The following is a 22,450-nucleotide window of genomic DNA, read 5'->3' as shown; positions in this document are numbered from 1 at the left end:
CACTGTAATCACGGTGGCACTTTGCTCATCAGGCTTTCATCCAAGTCTCAAGCCTGGGAATTATTAAAATGTCTCCTGGTGACTGATGAGCACCAAAGGCAGAGCCCAGTCATGCAGGGCTTGGCATTCTCTCCGCTTCCCAGAGTTCTCTCTGTTGCTCTATAGGACTGACTTCAACTTACAGTCACAGAAAGCATGATCTGAGATGCCTGACAAAAGTACACCTTTTCTTCTTTAGCAAGACCTTGGAGTCCCCAGAGCAGAAATGAGTTGATAAGTTACATTATCATGGCTTACATTATCATGGCTAATACCGAAGTCAGCTTCTCAGTTCTTGTATTCTTTCCCCACAGTTTCCACACCCTGTGGCTGTTGTTGCTCCAGAATGCCAATCTAGATGCAAGGTAAAAAGGAAAGCAGCTGGACTAGCCAATCCCCTCCCTTATTTATTTATTGGAAGGAAGGCATGCACATGTTGTCCCTGTAAGCAAAAGTCAGAGAACGTTTTTTAGAGTTAGTTCTCCTCCACAAACCTAAGGATCCTAGAGATCAAACCCAAGTCATCAGATTTAGTGGAAAATGTCTACCCACTGCACCTTGCCCTGGTGAGACACCAACCCCTAAAGCCTTCCCCCAAATAAGGAATAGAATAAGCATTTACATCGCTAGCAGATTGTCTTATTCATCTCTTTCCCCAGGTCTATGTCACATGACCACTCCTAGTTACAATGCAAACTTGCTTAAGTTGCTCACATGACCATTGTTGGAAGGAGGACAAGAAGAATGGACACATTGGCAATGTTTATAATGCTTACCTTCTCACATCAGACCCAAATTTGTTCTCTTTTGTCCAGTGCCCTTCATCTTCCCTGGTATTTTGTTGAATGTGTAGCTACCTGAATTAAGGGAGAGGATCTAAGGATCTCTGTTTGGTCTCTTAAGATAAACAATTTCATTTGCATCTTGGCTCCTCTGAGCAACTTTTGAAGCATAAGAAGCCTTTGGTATATGTCAGAGAGGCTGTGGTTAGAGTCTCAAAAAAATTTTAAGAAAGAAAGAAAAAGATTACATTCTGGGAGAAAACCTAACCACTGCAAAAATCGATGAGGACCAGGGTGAATTCCTCAGGAATGAATGCACGGGAAAATGCTTCGTAAATTATGAATGTGAGTGCTGGCATTTATTGTCCAGTAATCCTGTTTTATTGATTTCTGTTTACTTCCAATCACCTAGAATGATACTAGGTTGCTTAGAAATCTTTATCCTTGAGAGGCGGTCATTAAAGCTCCTGCACTGCATTCCGTTGTTTACTTTTCCTCAATGCGATCGAATCAATACATATACAAATGGAACACGTTTTCCTCCTCTGTCCAGAAGACAAGGAAAAAACAGAAAAAAGCAAAATAGAGCTGCTCATATTTAAAAAGGGGCAGCAGAAGACACATTGATTTCTTTTGAAGAGGCAGAATATAAATCAAAATATTTTTTAGACACAGTTTTTGATAAAAAAAAAAAACAAAAAAAAAAACGACTCTACAGAGTTGATTTTCACTTCCCAAGAGGATGTTCTGGAAATGCAACCCACTTGCTGCTACCTGCTCAAACCAGTTCTCTGATGGATGTTTGTCTTAGCACCCACGCCAGCAAAGTCCCTTGTTTTGTTTGAAATGGGTGTCCATTCTTGCTTGGACACCTATCTATGAATAAAGACATTTTTCAGAAATTAGTCTGATCATCATTTGATTTAAAGTGGTTGTTTAGAATGGAGTTTCTCAGAAGTGGGAAGGAGTTGGAGTCCATGAGTCTTGGCCTAATAGGACCTTCTCTGAAGCACTGTTACTGAAGAAGGGAATGAGAGGGGCTGGGGTGGAGGCTTAAAAATTAGAAGAGACCCAGCAGTGAAGATATTGTATTTCCCCCAGAGTAATACAGAGAATTAAGCTAGTGAAGGATTGAAGCCCAAGGGACCAAGCTTCAGGAGCATGGGCTATTTGTCATAATTTGCGATTCTGAAAACCATGTCGCATTATTTGGGCCTGTTCAAAAAGCACTTTGCTGAACTGTTCTCAGGGGTATCTCCAAACTTTGTAGAAACCATCACAAAAGGAAGCAAGGATCTCCTTGTTCCCAAAGTGGGAGGAACTGTATTGTTCAATCATAGAATGCAGAGTTTGCTTGCAGCCGCCCTCCTATTGTCTCCTGGTGTTTCTACTCACTATTTCGTCACATTCAGGGTAAGAGGTAGTGCTAGGGGTGAACAGGATGCTTGCCCATGATAGGAAAATACTATGTCACTAAGCTACTCCCCCCCAAACACCATTTCTGCTCAGTGAGAACTTAAGGAAACAAAAATGAAAAATAAAGTCATCAACACAGGTTACCATTTTATATGGTGCAATATGAATTTTAAAAGCCATTTTAAAAGCATTCATCTCAAATAGAAAACCACAGAAGGAACTTAGTATTCTTATTTCATAGCTTAAAGATAGATATTATTCACTTACCAACCAGAAGGGTAGAATTGCTGTTCCAAACTAGCTTCTCAGTTTGCATTCCACGTTTTGATCAAAGACGTTCTAGAAACAGTCTCACTTCAACTTATTGAAAAGACCAAAAAGGAAAAAGTATTTGGAAGTACTAACTTTCCCTTTTTCTTCTTAGCCATTAGTTTCCGTGTGTTCATTAGTGAACAGGTGAAAAGAGGGAATTGCTAAGGTTGCTTGAAAGAGCACACACTTTCTATGTTGCGGGATTCACAATGAGGGATATTCAAAGGTCCAAAGGGATTAAAATAAGAACTTACCCTCAGTCAATCTTGTCTGGAAGACAGTACCAACTTCCCAAGGAGAGACACAGTGGGGGTCATATTGTTGCCCTGGTGGTTTGAATGATAATGGCTTTCATTGGTTTATATATTTGAATGCTTGGTCCCCAGTTGATAGAACTATTAGAAAACAATTTGGGAGGTGAAGCCTTGGGCAGAAGAGGTATGTCACTGGAGGGTGGGTTTGGGCTTTCGAAAGCCCATGTCATTCCCAGTTAGCACTCCTGCCTCTCTGCCTCATGGCTGTTATCTCAATATGTAGGCTTTCAGCTACTGCTTCAGCAACATGTCTGCCTGCTGCCATGTTCCCTTCCACATGGTCATGGACTCTGCTACCCTCTGAAACTGTAACTGCTCCCCTCCCAATTAAATGCTTTCTTTGATAATTTGCCTCGGTCATGGTGTCTCTCCTCATAACATAGAAAAATAACCAAGAGAGTTGTCATGCTTGTCATGTCCACAGAATTCTATGCTCATGAAATGTTTGAAAGATTACATGTAGAGGGGATGGCAAGGTACATAGGTGGGTATACATGTTGCATGTGTTTCCTTTGCCTGCCTGTGTGCTCCACTGTCCATCAAATTCTAATTACAACCTTACATGGTTAAGTATGTCAAGTCAGGAAGAATAGCAAAGTGCAATATGAACACTTTCTATCACTACAACTACTATATTCCCAACGCCTACTATGACAAGATGAATTTTGTTTATAAGCTATATTAGAGGAAAGTATCAGTCTCACCTTCCATCAGAAAAGAGAAATAAATAGTTTACCGCTATTCATGGAAATTGGGCTCTATTTGCTTGGTATGTAGTATGGCTATATGTACACTTGTATACAAGCCCATGCATGTATGCTTGTATGTGCATATATGTACACAAGTGTACAATATGTATACAGAAACATGTGAAAGTCAGAAGTCAGTATTGTTTATCTTTCTCAGTTGCTTTCTCCCTTATCTTTCTGAGACACGATTTCTCATGGAATCTAGAGCTTATTTGGCTAGACTGGGTTATCTATAAGCCTCAGACACCCTTCTCTGAGACACAAGTACTAGCGTTATAGGTGGTCCCCACTATACCTGGCTTTCTTATATGAGTTTTGGGGAACAAACTCAGGTAATCATAATTACATAGCAACCACTTCACCACTGGAGTCATCTCCCCAGTCTAGTTGTGTTGGTCTTGTGAATTGTTGTGAATTAGTGTCTATGAAGAGCTTGTCAGTTTTATACTGTAGACTGGGAACGAGGCAGTGGCAGCTAGGAAGTAAGTGAGACTATCTGGGTTCAGGAATTTCTTACTTAACAGTACTTGAAGATATTCCCTAACTTGGGTTTCACTGAGTGAATAGCATTATCAGACATGGCTCTTTTGTGGGAGCTTTGTACTCTCTTGCAAACTAAGTAGCTCTATAGTAACTCTAGGCACTCATTCTCAGGGTGAAGATGACCTGTCTCTCCAGCTTCATGTCATCTGTTTCAGTTGACCCTCATATTTCCGTCTAGCTCAAAGTCATTGGTTGCAGAACCTGTTACTCTCTCCGTAGCTTACCAAGTTCAGCTTCAAGTGTACAAACCTTATTTTAACTACTGTTAGTAATGCCCCTCATCTTCTCTTGGCTTTAATTTTGCTTGATTGTTTATTTATGTTATCTTTTTTTTTATTTTCCTTAACTTGACCTAGTAGAGACATTTTTTTCCAATGATAAAGAAAGGCTCATCTTACATTTTTCCCTTTGCCTTACAATACAGTTATTCAATTTGTTGCACGTTCTTGTTACAAATAATATTCACACATTAATTTCTAAGCTGAGTTAGAAATTGTGCATTTGTGTGAAATGGTCTTGACCCCGTAGTTCTTTTAGTTTTCTTTTTGTTGGGCCTGAACTGCAGCCATGCCCATTTTTCTAAGATGGCTTGTCCCTTTTTTCTGAATAATCTGATCTGCTGGATGTTAACAAACCTGGCATGGTCCTTCCAACAACAATGGTCTGACCTGCATAAGTAAAAATTTGACTATTTTTAATTCCTAATAATTTTACAGTTTCTGTGCCCTATTTTCTCCTGTTCATTTCACATATCTAAGTTCATCATGAGACCAAAGTCTAAGGTCGTCACTACATACTATATGGTCCCTTGAGACCCCTTACAGGTGTTTAACTATTGAAGAGGATTCATTCTGTCGATTCAGCCAGGACTAGCCTTCTCCTACCCATCACACTGTGTATCACACTATGTTTGTCTTATGACGACCTCTAGCTATGCTTTCTCTATGTAAGAAAAAGTAAAGCCATTCTCTTTGGATTGTAATGTCAGACTCCATGACAAAGGGCCAAGATAAAGAACACGCTGCAAGAAAGAATAATTCTGTATTCCTTATATTTTCATATATCCTTTCTTCTCTGCTGACCGTGGAGTCAGAACTTCATACTATTAACATTTTTTGTTCAAAAGTATTATGGATATCCTTGATGAGAACATATATGCTTGACTTTAAAACACTCACTAGATGGTACCTACATCTTTACTTCCAGTCACAATATCTGTCCTTTGCAACTCGCCACCACAAACAGACCCTGGATTTTAGGAATATTGGCATAAAGCCCACCTGGAAAGAAAATTCTATCTATTAGAAAAGGGAAGAAAAAAAAAACAAAAACACATCAGGTATTTGGATAATCAACTAAATTTTGGCATCTCATATAATGGTTAGACCCTAAATATTCAAAAATTGTGAAGAAAACAGAAAGTTTGCAATGGACATACAGCCACCTCTTTCTGACTAGCAGTAGTTAACGGTGGGGGAAAATAGCCATCGAAGATCAAACTCTCTGTGTGCATAATCACTAGGAACCGATCTAGATTTTTAATGTTTGTGAAGAATGGGTGGGCAATGTATTTTACTTTATTGTTCTTTTTTTCTGTCTCCTAAATAATACGTAATTTCTCCAGGCCAAGAAATAAATTGAAAGGATTTAGAGGGATTTGCTTATCAGTGCAACACCACGTAGCATAAACATTCCTCCTGCTTTTGGGAGGGTGCATTGAAGTTCGGTTAAGCTTCTGTGGTTCAATACTCTTCCCTCTGTCAGGCTGCCTCAGACAACAGATAGATCAATGCCCACCCACTCTCTTCTTCTTCCCTGCCCCCTCTCTTGATCTACCCTTCCTCTTTGAACAGACGGAAGCGAAATCTGGAAAGTGGAGAGACAGAGAAAACAAAACAGCAAGCCATGCTTACTCCTACCATCTCCTAAAACCTTGATCACAGCACAAAAAAAAAAAAAAACCCAAATCTTTAGCACAATATATAACTCAGCTCTGCCTGGTGTGTCTGCCATTAATTAAATCTGCAATCTGCAAGGGGATTTCCTCAAAGGCTAATTCGTTAGCAAAAGTTATTACAAGTCATGTCATTCTTTATCCCAGTCCACTGTGTGCATTATGGAAAAGAAAAAAAAATGAAAGTGGGAACAACTTTTAGGGAAGCAAAATTTTCTTGAATTCCTGTATAGTCTGCTTGTTTTAAAGAAATATTGTTTACAGGAAGTCTTCTATATTAATTGTAAAGTTTTAACATCACTCTCATAGGGCTGCAACCCATCGGTGGAGTTTCTTTTTCCTTGCTCAAGTTATGCAGTTTGTAAAGCCCATGAGGACAAAGACCGAGCCTGAGCAATGCCCAGCACAGTAATTGCTATCCCATATCATAAGCAATTAATAAATATTTGTGGAAGAAATGAATGAATTTAAGTACATAAATGCAAACATATATAAAATCACCTATCCAGACCATGTTGAGCTTTTAACCCAGATCTCTGAGTGAGGGGAATAGTTTAGATTGAATGTAGTGATTTAAGCAAGGAATAGTCTCCTTAAAGTTTTTCTGTTGCACATGTACATAAACCAAGATGTGCGTCTGGTCCTATCTCACTTGGCAATTTATTAGCTTGGGTGGGCAGAAAGAATAAAGGATGTGATGTATTGAAAATCCCAAGAGCATGGCAGAGAAAGTGAATATTCACAGTACATTGTTGCAGTTCAGACACTTGGGTAGACAGAGGAAAAAGACATGAGGGTCACCTGAGGTAGCCTCTTCACCAGACTGCAACATTATCACTTGAGTACCATCATTTATGCCTGCCCCATGCTATGCTCCCACGCTCCCCTTCTGAGTATGACAAGCTAAAATTATTTATGTTTCATTTTGCCATAAAAATGTCAGCCCTTTCTATTGAGGATGACTGCACAGAGCATGCTCGATCAGAATACAATGAGAAGGTAGGTACTGCATTCATCCATCTTGCTGCCCCTTCTATTGAGGATGACTGCACAGAGCAAGAGTGTGCTCGATCAGAATATAATGAGAGGACAGGTAGTTCATTAATCCATCTTTCTGTGCTCTGACCTTGTTTCTTTATTGGGCTTGAATTCGCTGGGATGAAGAGGGTAAATGAAAAGAGGTAATAAAAGGAATAACTTGTAGCTTCCCAAGCTCTATGATTTAAAAATTTAAAAAATCTATGATTTAACATAAAAAAAATTCATCTATGTGTGTGTGTGTGTGTATGTGTGCTGACATTGATCAAAGACAAGGTACATAATGGCAAAATTTATTAAATGCAATGTTTCCCTCTAAACACGACGTGTTCAAACTTTCACAATCTCACTTGAGGTCATTGCTTGCCTAGAGTCACTAGGCTGTTGGTAACTGAAGAGTAACTCCAGTGTCTTTTATTTAAATGCAGAATGTACATTCTTAACGGAGGCATATAGACCCTCTCTTTCCAGCCATGAGAAACTTCAAACTCCAATTCTTACTCTTGTAATAAATAGAAGGACGGAGGAGAAAATGCCTAAGCCACGGGCATTTGAAAGAATTGAATTCTGTTTAGCATGGAGCAGATGCTGAGATATATGGGTGTTTTCTATGGGACTTTGGAATATTTATGGACCTTCCTCTTTTCCTTTTTTACTGGAAGAATGGAGATATCATTCTTGAGTGAGTTATTTATAATTTCATAAAGCTGTTCTCTGGTAGGACTTATTTTATACTACACTTAATCTCAGTCAGATAATCATGTTTCCAAGGAGTTGGGAGGAGAAAATTGGCTGTCCCCTAAATGATTAGCCTAGTGCTGACGCAAGATGAAGAGCTTAAGGTTAGAATTTCGAGTCATAAGGGACAGTTGGGCAGTCAGGAGAGGGGACATGGCGACACTGGCATGAATCATCATGATTATAACGTTTGACACTTCTCAATCTCACAAATAATGGATGATAAGAGAGAATGGTATAAATATGTCCCTATGCTGAGATGGAGTAGAGCCTTGCAGAATAAATAATTAGGCATAGGTGATTATAGAAACAATAACTCACGGAAGTAAAATGAGAAGTCAGGTTTGTGAAACTGAGAGAATTAGAAGGTAAACACATCAATAAATTTACCAGGCTAGAGTTTTGAGCTTTCTTCAATCCCAATTTTATTCTAGGGTAACTTTAATAATCACTGCTAAAAAAAATACATATAAGTGCAATAAAAAAACTTTCAGGAAAGGAATAAAGGTGTACTTGCCAGAAATATATTTTATTGAAAGTTACTACAATACGTATCTTTAGTTTTATGAAACTTAGTACAGAAGTGAATACTTCCAACATGTGGATTAAACATATGAAATATATATTTTAAAATAGAAAAATAAGAATTGCTATTTTTAATATAGAACATGGTGAATATGTAAGGGCAAAGGCCCATTTTATTCCTTTAGAGAAAGGGAAATAGGGTGTTTAATCTACACCAGCAGAGCTGTGGCTGTCATTTTCAGGGACTACGTTGCAAAATCATGTAAGTTGGCTCCCGAAAGGATGTCATGAGGGATACTGATGAGGTGTAGGGAGGAGAAAGAAGGAATCTGATGAGGCAGGGTATTAAATCCATGCTTGTTAGATGAGGTTCCCGTTGAAAGATGATCATTCAAGTTGCTATTATCTTGTTATTCCAAACCATCTTTTCTTCCACTACTACCGGTAGATGTGCAAATAAATGCAGGTATTTCATACTAGTGACCCTTAACAAATGCTTTTTATTTTACATGAAGTGCTATTCTCTTTCTCCAGCCTCCAATCCTGGATTTGTACTGCTCCTTTCCTATCTGTCCCTATGGGCTTGTTTCTCCTTCCCTTCTGTCCGAAAGACACATCTAGTCTCCTGCCACTTGCTCCCTTGCTGACTCCTGCTAACTCTTGTCACAACATTCCGTTTACCCTGCTGAGTTTGCCTGTGTAGTTGACTGTCCCATCAGAGACTGACTTCCCAGAGCGGATGAGCCACTTCGTCTCTTACTTAATCCTTCGTAACTGTCACTGTGCCTCCTGCATAGATGTGTGATAAATACCAAAAGTGACAAATGAACTCACCAATGAGTAGTGCATGAGTAAAGAAATCATCTTACATAAGGGATACAGAAATGAGTAGCCTGCTACTATCAAAACTACTTAGGTTGAGTTACAACTATTTCATTTTTCTTGGAATAGCATAAACAGTGGTAGGATTTAGCACATACAGGCAGGTTATGAGTACCTTATGCTTAGCCTTGGAAAGTACTGTTAAGAGTCGTTGTATTGGTTATTTTTTGGTTACTATGATGAAATAACACAACCTAATGAATTTAAAGAACAAAGAGTTTCTTTTTGGCTTACAGTTACAGAGGACAAGAGTGCAGAAAGGGCAGAAAACCATGGCATGGTAGCCATAGCAGGAAGCTAGATGACCACATTTTATCTGCACTCAGGAAGCAGAGAGAAAGCAGGAAGTGAGAAGGGGGCAGGTTATAAAACCTCAAAGCCTGCTGCAGCTGCTTTTTTCACTAATAAAGTTCCGCCTCTTAAAAGTTCAATACACTCCCCCAAACAGTGTCACCAGCGGAGGCCAAAACCTCAAATATGTGAACCTACGGGGGAACATTTGTCTTTCAAACAACCAGAGTCTCTGTGAACGTCACATTCAGAAAAACTGAGCAACATGGAAGGAACCTTGGTGGATATTCCCAGATAACCGTGCAAGTAGAAACACCTCCTACCGCAGCATTATTGTCTGAGGGATGTGGACGGTGCGTGGAAACAGCAGATGCCACCACAACTGTCAGTTCCCTTGATTCCTGTGGGTCCTAAGAGAGTCTTCCATGTTAACCACTTAATATGAAGCCTGAGTAGAACAGACAGTAAATGCTTAACAGCCGGGTGTCTTGGGAGTCCAGGTATCTGTTTCTGCATGTGAGTTTTGAGTGCCCTCAGTGTCATAAGTTCTTGTGGAAGATGATTGTAGTTATGGAAACATGCACCACACACAACATGCACACGGAGGGAGGGCACTGCATTGTTTAGACAGAAGTCCATAGTTCTACTCTCTGCATATCGTCCCCGAGTCTCTACCCAGCTGTATTACTGAAGCATACCACCCTGGCTTCAGCTAATTGCTTTGTCTGTTTACATGTAACCCCTCATCAACCCCCTGCCCTAAGTAGTGGGAAGTAGAATTACATTAGCGCTTAGAGGAACATGTATTAAGGGAGTATAATTTTTCTGGCACCTGGATACAGCTGCTGGCACAGGCTAGTTTAGTAGCACAGACTCATGGAGGGGCTCTTCTCAAATTGCTCATTTTCTAACTTTCAGACAGAGCAGGGATCATCTGCTCCTCTCAGCGCTAGAAGAAGGATCTGTAGTATTGGAAAGTGAGATGAATTACCCGACATGTTCTTTCCACCGTTGTTCTTTTATGCTATTTCTGGTTGTTCTTCACTTGATAGGAGTACTTAAAAAGAGGATACACCTTGGAAATCTGGATTGTCATGTGTGCTTGTCTGCTATGGTAACAAAGTACCATAGACCAGGGGAGCTCAAACCATAGAAACATATTCCCGCAGAATTCTGAAGGCTGGCAGTCTGAAGCCACAGTGTCAGCAAAGTAGCTCCTCTTGTGGACTCTCTCCCTGACATGTAGATGCTCACCTCTGCTCTGAATTTCTACATAGACTCCTCCCTTTCTATGTCGGTGCCCAAATTTCTTCTTTCCAGAGAGACACTGATCCTTCTGTATTCAGGGCCATCCTAATGATTTCGTTTGCACTGAAGTCTCTCATTAAGACCTAATGTCCAAACCAAGTTCAGTCCTGAAGTATGAGGGGATCACAGTTCAACCTATCTTCTCTAGAAGAAAGGCTGTCATATGCCAGAAATACAGTGGTAATGTATCTTGGAAATCATCACTTTGTTTCAGACAAGATGTGTGTCCCTCAGCAAGTCAGCTAACCTCTCTCAATTCTAGTCTTTTTAAAAATTACATCTCTGTCTGTCTCAGTGGAAGGTTTGGGCAGTTGTGTCTAGCTGGGTGTTGATGGTGCATGTCTTAATCCCAGTAATCAGTTTGTCTTTAATCCCAGTGCTCAGGAGGCAGAGGCAGGTGGATCTCTGTGTGTTCAAGGCCAGCTTGGTCTGTAGAGTACATTCCAGGACAGACTCCAAAGCTACACAGAGAAACCCTGTCTCAAAGGAAAAAGAAAAGAATGTGTACATATCAGTCATAGCAACTAGCAACTGGCTTATAATATTTGTTCAAAAGGCAAAGAAAACATTTCTTTATGACCTTTTCTTCTTGAATATGGATCCAGACTTCAATGGGTAGGGAATAATAAAATCAGCAACTCAGTTAATGTTACTGACATTAAGAAAAGAAATGGGCATCTATTAAAAACCTACAATCCACCAGGTATTTCTATATATAATGACCAAAATATGTTTGGGGCTTAGTGTGTAAGTCATTTAATCTTCCATTAGTCTTTCACTAGTATTTGTAACACTTATAATTTGGGTTATGAAAATTACTTATTCTCACCTACTGTGTGCCAAGGGTCCACTTTACTGCCAATGTTCACAGTCCTGTGGTTTTCTTCTAACAATTTCCATAGCACTGGGAAGTTTTCGCATGGTTAAAAAAAATAAACAGATTTATGATGAATTAGTGCTATGCTGGGAATTTGTTCTGCTCTCTTCAGCCAGAGCCTTACCCATGTCCAGGAGCTTGCGCAGTATCGTTCCGCTGATCCACATTACTAATTCAGCTAATTGCAGCAATTATGAGAAGGAACCGCTGCAAGCCAGAGAAGCTATTATGCTGTACTGAATGAATAGCATCCCACAGTGTTCATTAATTATACTGCCTATAGATCCGCAGCCCCCCAACAGCGCACATGAAACCATGTGCCATATGAACTTAATCCCTCTCAAAGCATGGAGAGTGTAGTGTTGGCTGGGCCCTTCCAATGCCATTCTCTGCAATTCCGTTCCTTCTTCCTCCTCATCCAGAAATTGAAGTGGACAGCCTTGAATCTCTGCAGCCTCAAAGTAGCTGCAGCTTTACAGGAGACCCATACAGACAATCCTCACTAGAGAAAATCCAGTAGTGATGGCGGGGGTGGGGGGGTGCAATAGAAAAGATTCAATGTACTTACCTATCCTTACCTGCCTCTGTTTTCTCTCTTCCCTCCACCCCTCCCTGCTCTGTTAATATCAATAGCCAACATCAGATGACCTTGTTTCATCTGCTGAATGTTCAAGTGATGACGAAGACTTTGTCGAGTGTGAACCGAGTACAGGTAGGTCAGGTCAGTCTTGTTTTGCTTGCTTCTTTTTTCATTTGCAAAAACCCGATACATACATATATGTGATTATACATGTGCTTTATCTATAGTACTGTGTGTTAATGTATATGTATTTCCTATATCTATATATGTATCCGCATACATATATAAATATTAATTTACCAGCAAAAGCATCAAATCCCATGGAAAGAGCAATTAAGCTTAGGGAAATTTAAGTCTCTGATGCTTAGAAAAATACACAATATGCATCCTAACTTTGCACAGCTGCCTGCCCAGGTTATGCCCTGGAATAACTACTACAAATATTCAGTTGTCAATGGCAACTATGAGATTGACAAGGACAAAGAGTATCTAAAACTTACATTTGAATGAGCATTTTTGGTTTTAAACCATAAACCTAGCATGGAGGCCAAAAAATTGGTGGGTATCATATGAGTCGCAAGACTTCTTTTGATCATGAGTGGCATAAATAATTAAGTAACCCAAATTATTTTCCATGAGATTTTAACAGCAGTTAACATGGTATTACATTTATACTAATTTTGTTCATTATATGTCTAGAGAACTCGTGAAGTTATAGAGCATAAGAAACACAAAATTAGTACCAAACTATGCCATGTCAACAGCTGGGATGCTTCAAAATGTATCGACCGCTGAAGTTAATCTGACTTTGGCATGGGAGTCTCAGTGTGTTCCCCTTTTGGACGCAGATACATTTTGCTATTTTCTGGTATTCCTGTATAGTGAACTATATATAATAGAGTGTCCAGCAGGTAACTGACATCCCCGATTCTCTCCTCTCAACTTTTCCAAGTTGTCTGTTTTTAGATTTACTGTAAGTTAAACATTTATGTGTATATAATAGAGAACAGATATCATCGAATTTCTGTGTATGTTTAATAAAAGGAAAAGCCTCATCTTATTTCTACAGAGGCTAAAAGAAATAGATAAAATTTCCATTTGATCCTTGGGTTGTCTTATTTTTTTGACTTTAAAAAAAACAAGCCATTATATGTTTTCTCTTTTCAATTGTAGAGAAATTTATAATTACTGAGAAAAGTAATATATCAAAAGATTTAAAACTTCAATTTCTTACCCCCAAATAATTAAGAACAGTTCTGATTTTGGTAAATGCTGACTGCTTGGTTTCTTGCAAGTGGCTCTGGATTCAGGAAGTTCTGTGGCCTTCTGCCCTTAGTATCTTAAAGGTATTCAGCCATAATTTGACCTTACCATTCTATAGTACCATCTGTTCATTAGGGACTTTAGCTCTGTGGAAGGGAGGTTAATGTGACCTTGTTCATCAGATTTTCTTCAAGTGATTTGGAAATAAACTTGGGCGCCGAGGTTTTACTTAAAAAATGAATCTATTTATTTCATTTACTCACTCAATAATCCTGACCACTTAGGCACAACATGATGCATCACTATCCTCCAATCCTTTCTGGTCTAGTGCTTTTCCAAAGTGAGCTGTTTTAAAATAGAGCAATAAGCCTTGCTACATACACCAGTTCTCCCATCTAATGCAGTACCACGCGTTTGTTCGAGGGCACCTGTATATTTTGGTGTATGTTAGGTGCTAAGAACTTAATGTATGTACAGTATATACCCAATTAGGATGCTTTCTGATGATTAGTTTAAGATATCTAGACTTTAATTAGGATCATCTGATTATTCTCTCTCTACTCTTCTCTATTTCTAAGTAGTGATAACTGCATCCAGTTCAATATTTATCAAATCTCTTCATTATAACTCATTAAAAATAAAAGCATGGCCATTTTGAATTATTTTTCAATTTCCCCCTAATTATGCCCTCTCAAAAATCATCTCCATAGCTTTCTTGATCTCCATAGCTCCAAGGCAAAGGACTTTTCCTGTCTCAAAACTATGAGGCCCATAGATCTCCAGGCTGATAATAGTTACTATCTTTTGATGCTGAATTTTTACAGCCCAACTTGAATGGCTCCCAAACTGAGTTTGCTTGCTTTTTCATGGTCACCTATATGTTTTATTTGATTTCAATCCAGAGGAAGGAAATTTATTGACAACATATTTTGAATAATATGGGTATGGGAGGTTATATAAGATTTTTAAATTATTGTAATCTTCAAGAAGATATGGCAAAGATACACTAATAGAGGACAGAGTTCTACCTCTGTAAGAGCTAAGTGAACTGCTTAGTAGAAGCTATCATTGAGCCTGAAATAATAATGTAACTCACCATGTTTGAAAAATAAACATTTCTTCTTTCTAATTTTATTTCTGGTGAGTGACTTGGGTATGCAAAGGAATATGTCAGAGGCATATTTTGTATACGATAAATATAGTTATTTCTAGTGACCCAGGGACAGAAGAGGTAATTGAGCTGATGGAGCTACGTACTTAGAGGTCTCAGTCCTTCTTGTGTACCGCCTGAGAATGAGATCCAGAGATTTCTCACTTTCAAAGACAATGGAAATTAAAATTAAAAGGACTACCAGTTTCTAGGGCTGGATTTGAAATGCTAAGGGAGAAATCAACCACTACTTGTGCAACAGTTTGTAACGGTGACATTAACATCACATCACCTGCAATTCTACATGGATACTGAAATAAAAACTCTAAGTTTATCACCTCAGTTTCTATTTTTTTCCTTTTTCTCAGGCCCAATACTTGATAGAAGAACACTACCCAGTGCTTGCCCTTTCATCCTTGACAAACCCTTTCCTCTCATCCTTTATAACAGGGTTATTATTTTCTACCTCCTTTATTTCAAAGATTTGTAAAGATTATTCTCTGATTTCTTGAGATCCATTTGAGACTCTCACATTTCAAACATTTGCGCAGTTTAAAATATAACTTACCACCGAATTTCATGAAGGCTTCAAGTTTTAAATACAGTGATTCTTCTAATTTGAAAGGGATATGTATGTTTGTAGTTTGAAGTGAGATTTACACAATTCTTTTCATTCTCTTAACCCACCTTAGCATTTGGCCACTGTAGCTTGGTGTAATTTAGTCGTAATATGTTTAAAAACAACTTAGAAGTTTTTGGAACTAGATTGACAATATTTTAAAATTGCAAATTCAATGGAAATGATTTTTTTAAAAAAATGAGTACAACATATCCTATGCCATGAGGAAAATAATATAAATTGAAAAGCCTCATTAAAGTTTTTGAATGAATTAAGTTTATTTTCAATATATGTAATGATCTTAAATTAAAGCTGAAGAATTCTTTCACTAGTTCTAAAACTTTACCTCCACCTAAGTAGTTAAAAGAAAAACTTTGTTGATTTTGGCTTTATTTCATGACTTTGAGAAAAAATAGTATCAGCATAACAAGTTCTACATTTCAAAAGATTTATTTCTATTTTCCATGACAGTCTCATCCCTGAACTCCCTGACCTAAGAATTAAGTCCTTTCTTGAGCCATGTTATGATTGCAGTTTTCAGAATTTAAAATACTCAAAACTGAGCATTTGAAATCTAAAATATTAGAGTGATGTAAATTCCTTTCATCCCAGCATGCAAAGCAGAGGGAGGCAGATCTCTTTGAATTCAAGGCCAGTCTGGTCTACAGAGCAAGTTCCAGGACAGCTAGGGCTACACAGAGAAACCCCATCTTGACCCCCTCCCCCAAAAAATTACAGAAAAATTTTTGAATAATTGTCATCTGCCTAAATGTGAGAGTCAGGATTTTAAACCCTAAAGTGTAAATGCTGATATATTGTCTGCAAAGGTCAGCATTTATTTTTTGCTGTTTCTGACTTTGCCCACAAACCCCATCCTCCAGGACTACAGTTGTATTGAGGCAAGGAGCACAGGATTCAAATCATTACAAAGAGATGAGAGCCTTCATGGATCATGAGAGTCAAAAAGCAATTACGACCTTTAATGAATATTTATTTGTAATAAAAATCTGAGCATGGGTTCTGACCCTCACAGAATTTCATGAAATTGGCTTTCCATTTCTTCCCCTTCCCTCTTCACTGTTGCTCCTCATAATAACAAACACAACACCAGACTAGAGATCTTCTTGGGTTGATTCCTCAGCCGTTATCAAGATGTTTGTTTTTCTCGTTATCAATTAACTGATTTCTTCAACTTTGCTTTTGTTAAATGTCACCTGATCAACCCCCCTTTGACACTTCCACCAGAGGGCAGGAAGCTGAGAGAAAACATCCATCCATCCATGCATCCATCCATCAATCTGTCAGAAACCCCTTTCCCAGAGCTTAGACTGAGGAGAATATTGTAATGGATAATGGTGCAAGGTAACAGACTTCTGTTCCCAAACTGAATCGCAACCCTGTATCTTTACTCCTCCCGTCTAACATCTCTGGGTTTGTGGTTCGTGGCCTAGTTTTCTCTTTTCTCTTTTTCAGCCCCTGTCAAACTCAAACCAGATTAAATGAAGATGAAGCTTAGCACAACACCAATAGCCTACTATAGTTAACCTTTCTGACTGGCTTAAGTTAAGGGTCTTCATCTTATATGATTTGAAACACCTCTGTGAAGTGTTTATAATTAGAAAGCCTGATACTCAGTTGTTCCAAACTCTACACATCATTAGAGGTTTTATTTCCTGGAACATAAGAGAAAATATAGCTGAAAGGTTAAGCCCATGATTTCCTAACAATATGTGAAGAACAATAGCATCCAGTCCCGACGGAGGATAAAAGCACAAATGTGTTGGTCATTGAGCTTTAAATGTAATAGCTATAATCATTTTTAATAAAATTTAATTTTATAATTTTTGCAAGTTTGAAGGATACAAATTTAAAAAAATAAAGAGATAGGAATTGATTAATGAATTTCAAGTAAGCGATAGCTCTTAGATAAAACACATAAATATCATCTGTGCATTGATTGCTATTATGGATTCCATCTCATAAATACATTTTATAATGCAAACTGCAAATTAAAAATGCATGTGAATTTAACTCCATTGCTTAAGAGTTTAGGGAGTGTTGAAGATGTCAATAGAAGCATAAAATCAGTGAGTGTAATTCTATTTAAAGGTTGACAAATCATTTATATATGTAACATTTTCATGATCCTTTCTGTGTAGACACCAGAATCGGTGCTGAGAAAACAAGGCTGACACCAGATACCACTCAGGAGTTCACAGTTTATTTATTAAAGACAAATATGGTAACAAGGAGATAAAAAAAAGAAGGAAGCCAAGAAACCATGTGGGCAATGAGCAGAAATGCTGAGGATATTATCCACGTTTTGGGGCAAGTTCTCTGACGCTATGAATTGTGTACACCCCACCAACTCTCATTGAATTCACTCCCAGAGGCACTCACTTGTAGCTTAGCTTGGAGACATAGAACTTAACATTAATCATGACTGTGCTACTCAATGCTAAACTTTAATTTGAAGTATATTTCTGCAAGATGGTCCAGAACCGGTACATATCTGAAAGTCAGGATAGAGGTGTCCATGCTAAAGAGAGAATTTCATGCCCAAATCAAGAACTTCCTGATTTCAAATGCCACCATGCAAGTGGAAGCTAAGGAAAGAGCTTGCTGGAATCATTAAGCAAATCCTCTTTCAGATGTATAATTTACAAAAAGAAGGGTTCGGTTTTAAAGGAAAGGTTTCATGGGTTTCCTTTCATTCGATTTATGTTCTGTATTATTTTTCTCCCATAAACCCTAAGTACATGCACACGGTGCATGTATATTTATAAATGCCGTGCGTTTATACCAAAGTGCTTGTTATTCCATATATATGTAATCATAGTCTAAATGAGGTCAGGCCAATGTAAATGGAGATTAACTGACCCTGCCATCAGTCGTGTGGTTACACAGAAATTCACGCCATCACTTTTAACCTGCATCAGCCAACATAGACATGCATGATATGGTTTTAACTTGATAAACCAAGCATGCTAATTTTTATTTAGGTTTGGTTTTCTTCATCCTAATTATAATGGTAATTTCATTATTCAGTTATCCTTGGGAAGGGTGGAAAGAAAAATATTATACAGATGTATCTATCCATATATGCACATCCCTGTGTATACATATAGATAGATATGTATCTTGTATATTTCAAAAAAAACATTTTCTGTCGTTTCACCTCATCTTGTGCCGCATGAATTTTTGGTGGTTCAATTTATTTTGTTTTAATTCATATTTAGCGTTTTGACCATTATGGCTATTTTTTAACTCATTGCTATACTTTTATGAGTAATTATAAGCATTGCAATCATTATTTTTAAATACTGAGAAATATTTAGATATCAAAACCAAAAAGGCAACAAAATCTTTTCTTGCCATCCCTGGGTTGACTCCCCCTTCAGTACATCCCTTCAGTATTTTTCTAAAAGCAAAGCAACTCTCAACAAAATCCAAGAAAGTTGTGTACCAAAGAATGAAATATTATGTTTCCTTTCCCTCCTTCTATCCATAGTTTCCTTTTGATTTCCTTCGTTCCCCGTTTTAATTTCTCCCTATATCTGCACAGACCACCTGCCTTCACTCTTCCCATTATTGAAGCTTTGATTAAAAAGACACACAAGGAGCCAGGAATGAAAACTAAAAAGAAACCCATGCAGAAATTATAAACCAAAACATTCCCCTTCCCACAAATTTCAGATGGCATAAAAAGTATTTTATTGCAGACGCAGGATATGTGTTTTATCTTTTATTTCTGGGCAAGCCGGCGATCATTGTGTGGCATGCTGTGGCAGTTCTGAAGTACTCAACTAACTGTGGCCTCCATCAGCAGTGCATGAGCTGTTATGATACCATCTTGTGTTCCATCCAAGTATCACATCCCAGCTAACCCAGCGAGTTCCATGTCTGAGTTGGGATAACTTTCCTTTGCAGTTGCAACGTCATGGGTTCTCATTTTTGTGTTTATTTCTATGGGGCCCCTGCAGCCTTAAGAGCTGCTCTGCCAGCATCTCTGTATGGTTTTGTTTCTGGTATCTTCTTTCCTTGGCATAGCAGTCAAGCATGTGTCTTTTGTCTGGCCATCTTGTCTACAAGTCTACTGTCAAGGTGTTGTTCTGTGATTCTGTTCTCTGTTTGTAATATGTGATTTGAAGTCCTCTGCCTTAAGTTCTCACTCCCCTGTCGTCTCTACTGCTAACCACACCCCTAAGGAACTTCACAAAGAAGCAAAACCGAGTTTCATTTGAATTGTATGGTAGGTTTGGTTTGCACCTCAAAGACATAAGTTAAATTTTTCTTGACTAACAACAGGAAACGGAAACTTACAGTGGGAAACCACTACAAGTGTTCAAACAACAAGAAACCCTTGTTGATTTCTTTGACTTGGTTAAATTGGCTTATTGCTTAAGGGACTTGAAGGAAGTGCTAATTTCCTAAGAGTTTTTCCCATAGGTCATCGGCCTCTAGTTAGAACCTTTTCTTCAGAGGCAGACAAAAGAGAAGTTTGTTTTGGAGAATGCTAAGAAAGAGCATCCTCATTTCTGCTGCACAGAGCAGAGCCTGCCCCTAACTTGGTGAGGCGTTTGTGGAAATCTACATGTATTCTATTCTAAAACATGTTTTGCTTATATACTTTATCACCAATTAAAAATATATTCAACAAGAGGTCTACGGATGAGGGAAGCCAAGCTCTTTGGCTTACTGGTTCTCCCATGTGTATTATGAGGTAAGATTATCTTTTGAACTTTCTAAGTCAAATGATTATTTTTATCTCTTTTTTTAATTCACGGAAGCATTACAGAGCCAACATCTTGTCGTGGCCCCAAATCCTTTATTTTACCATTTTAAACAATATGACAGGTACAATAGCTGCATTTCTGAGGACAGTCTATATTCCTTGAGGCAGATGTAGTAGAAAGTATCGTGTTCACTGTGCAGTGGCTGAACAATGCTCTATGGCTTTCCAGGCAACTTGATGCATTACTTCGAAAGATTTAAGCTTTGATGTGGGCAGTATGAAATGGCATTATGTGAACAACATCATTTCTTTTCTCTCAACGATTGAATGAAGGAATGTTATATCCATATAAAATGGGTAGTAGCTGTTGGTTTCAATAAAACATTGTCATACAATGAAAAGACTGGTTTGGTTCTGAAGGAGAAAAAGTAAATGAAGTCATGTGCTTTATGATGAGATGATACTGACAGACTAAAAAAAACTAATATTTTTTCTAAGTTTAATAGATTGGGAAAATAAGTTGAATAGCCTCTGGGATGTTAAACAAATCGCAGATGAAAGATGGGAGGGAGACAGAGAATATGGGAGATGGAGGGAAAGGTAAAAGTAGAAAGGAAGGAAACAAGGGGGGATGGAGGGAGAGGAGGGAACATGATTGATTATATGCCAAGTACAACTGTTTGCTGTCAGTGTTTTAAAACTGGGGTAGCAAAATGACTCAGTAGGTATAGGTGATTTCTGCCAAGGCTGTCTACCTGAATTCAGTCCCTGGGATCCACATGGTAGAAGGAGAGAACCAGTTCCTCTGACATCACACTCATACACCACGGCATTTGCACAGCCACACACACACACACACACACACACACACACACACACACACTGAATTATCAGTACACATGCACATATACTCCCACAGAGCCCAATATAGTGTTTCTATGTATTAACTTTTTATTGTCTTTATTTTAATGTCATATTTAAATCTGTTAAATTTAAATTTGTCTATTGTACCTTTGAGGATTGGCTATAACTTAATGACAGTCTTTCAAGGTCCTTAAAAATGCAGCAGTCAGCTCTCATAAGCTGGCTTTAGAATAATACTGACCCACTGTCTGAATGTATGGCTGAGTATTCTACTTAAGCCTCATTTTAAGTTATTATGATAATAGGAATCATTGTGGTCACATTATACTTGAGAAAGTCAGAACTGATGTTTTCCTTTGCCAAGGTCACATACCTGCTTTTAAGTGTCAAGGCTAAGATTCTAACCTGAATTTGTGAAGAACTTTTGTGTGATGATTTGTATAGCTTAGTGTGAGTACCACTTCCCTGTTGCCCCAAGGAAGTCCTTACCTTAGCCGTATACATACAAAAAAAAAAAAAAAATGGTAGATACACTCTGATGGTAATGATAGCAAAATAAAGGTAGTAAGACAAAACAGCTTCTTGTATCTTGAAGAGAAACACCCCCAAAATTATGCCCATGTCTTCATAGGGATGTCTGTTTGACTGATTTTGAATCTTCAAAAGTTAGTTGTGAAGACTGGGAAGACAGTAAAATGCTTGTCTCGAAAACACAAGGATATGAGTTTAGTTTCTAGATTTATGTCATATAGCATATTTTAACAATATAGCTGAATTTAAGCAACCAGCATTAAACTCAGAACTGGGCAATGGTACTCATGATACTCTGTCATTACATAGATCTAATCTACATTGGAAGTAGAAAAAGACAAGATCTCCTGAGTAAACTGGGAGCATGGGGACCTTGGGAGAGGTCATTAAAAAAATGTCTGGCCAAGGTGATGATGCTGGGGAGGGAAAGACAGGCTGATCCCATGAAATTACTGGCTAGCCAGCCTAGATTAATCAGTAAGCCCTAGACCTATCAGAGACCCTGCATCAAAACATTAGATAATGCCTTCTGTAGACAGAATGATACCAAAGGTTGTTCTCTGGCCTTCATGCGTGCATACATGTGCACACGTATGTTGACATTTGAGACTGCACGCACAACACAAACAAAAGTGGGTTGCCCAATACTCCCCTTGTGCTGACTACAGACAGGATATTTCTTAGGCTTTCAAATTTTATTTCTCCTGCTTCAAAAGTCTGTGGGAGATACTCTTCTTAGCATGTGATCATAATCCGCAATACAATTCCATAACCCAGTTAAGATTTTGTAACTTTCAAAGTATAATGAATTTTATTTAGTTACAGCTGCCAGTGCAGGTTAATTAATCATCCGAGCCATGAAATACGTCGATGCCCTTTGCTTCCACATTTTCTCATAGAATAAACTAGCTTATTAACACTCAAAGCCGTATCAGGATCA

At 38.3% G+C, this 22,450-nt stretch overlaps 1 protein-coding gene across 1 annotated transcript in view; it reads left to right on the top strand.

The window, feature by feature from the left end:
- Positions 1 to 22,450, top strand: part of Nrxn3 (neurexin 3) — a 1,492,393-nt gene that overhangs the window by 1,432,324 nt on the left and 37,619 nt on the right. Inside the window, 1 exon segment of the mRNA XM_038336206.1 lies at positions 12,402 to 12,480. Within this exon segment, the coding sequence (XP_038192134.1) occupies positions 12,402 to 12,480 (79 nt within the window).

The sequence above is a fragment of the Arvicola amphibius genome, chromosome 7 (genome assembly GCF_903992535.2).
Source record: "Arvicola amphibius chromosome 7, mArvAmp1.2, whole genome shotgun sequence".
Classification (NCBI taxonomy): domain Eukaryota; kingdom Metazoa; phylum Chordata; class Mammalia; order Rodentia; family Cricetidae; genus Arvicola; species Arvicola amphibius.
This window is presented reverse-complemented; position numbering and strand designations above follow the sequence as displayed.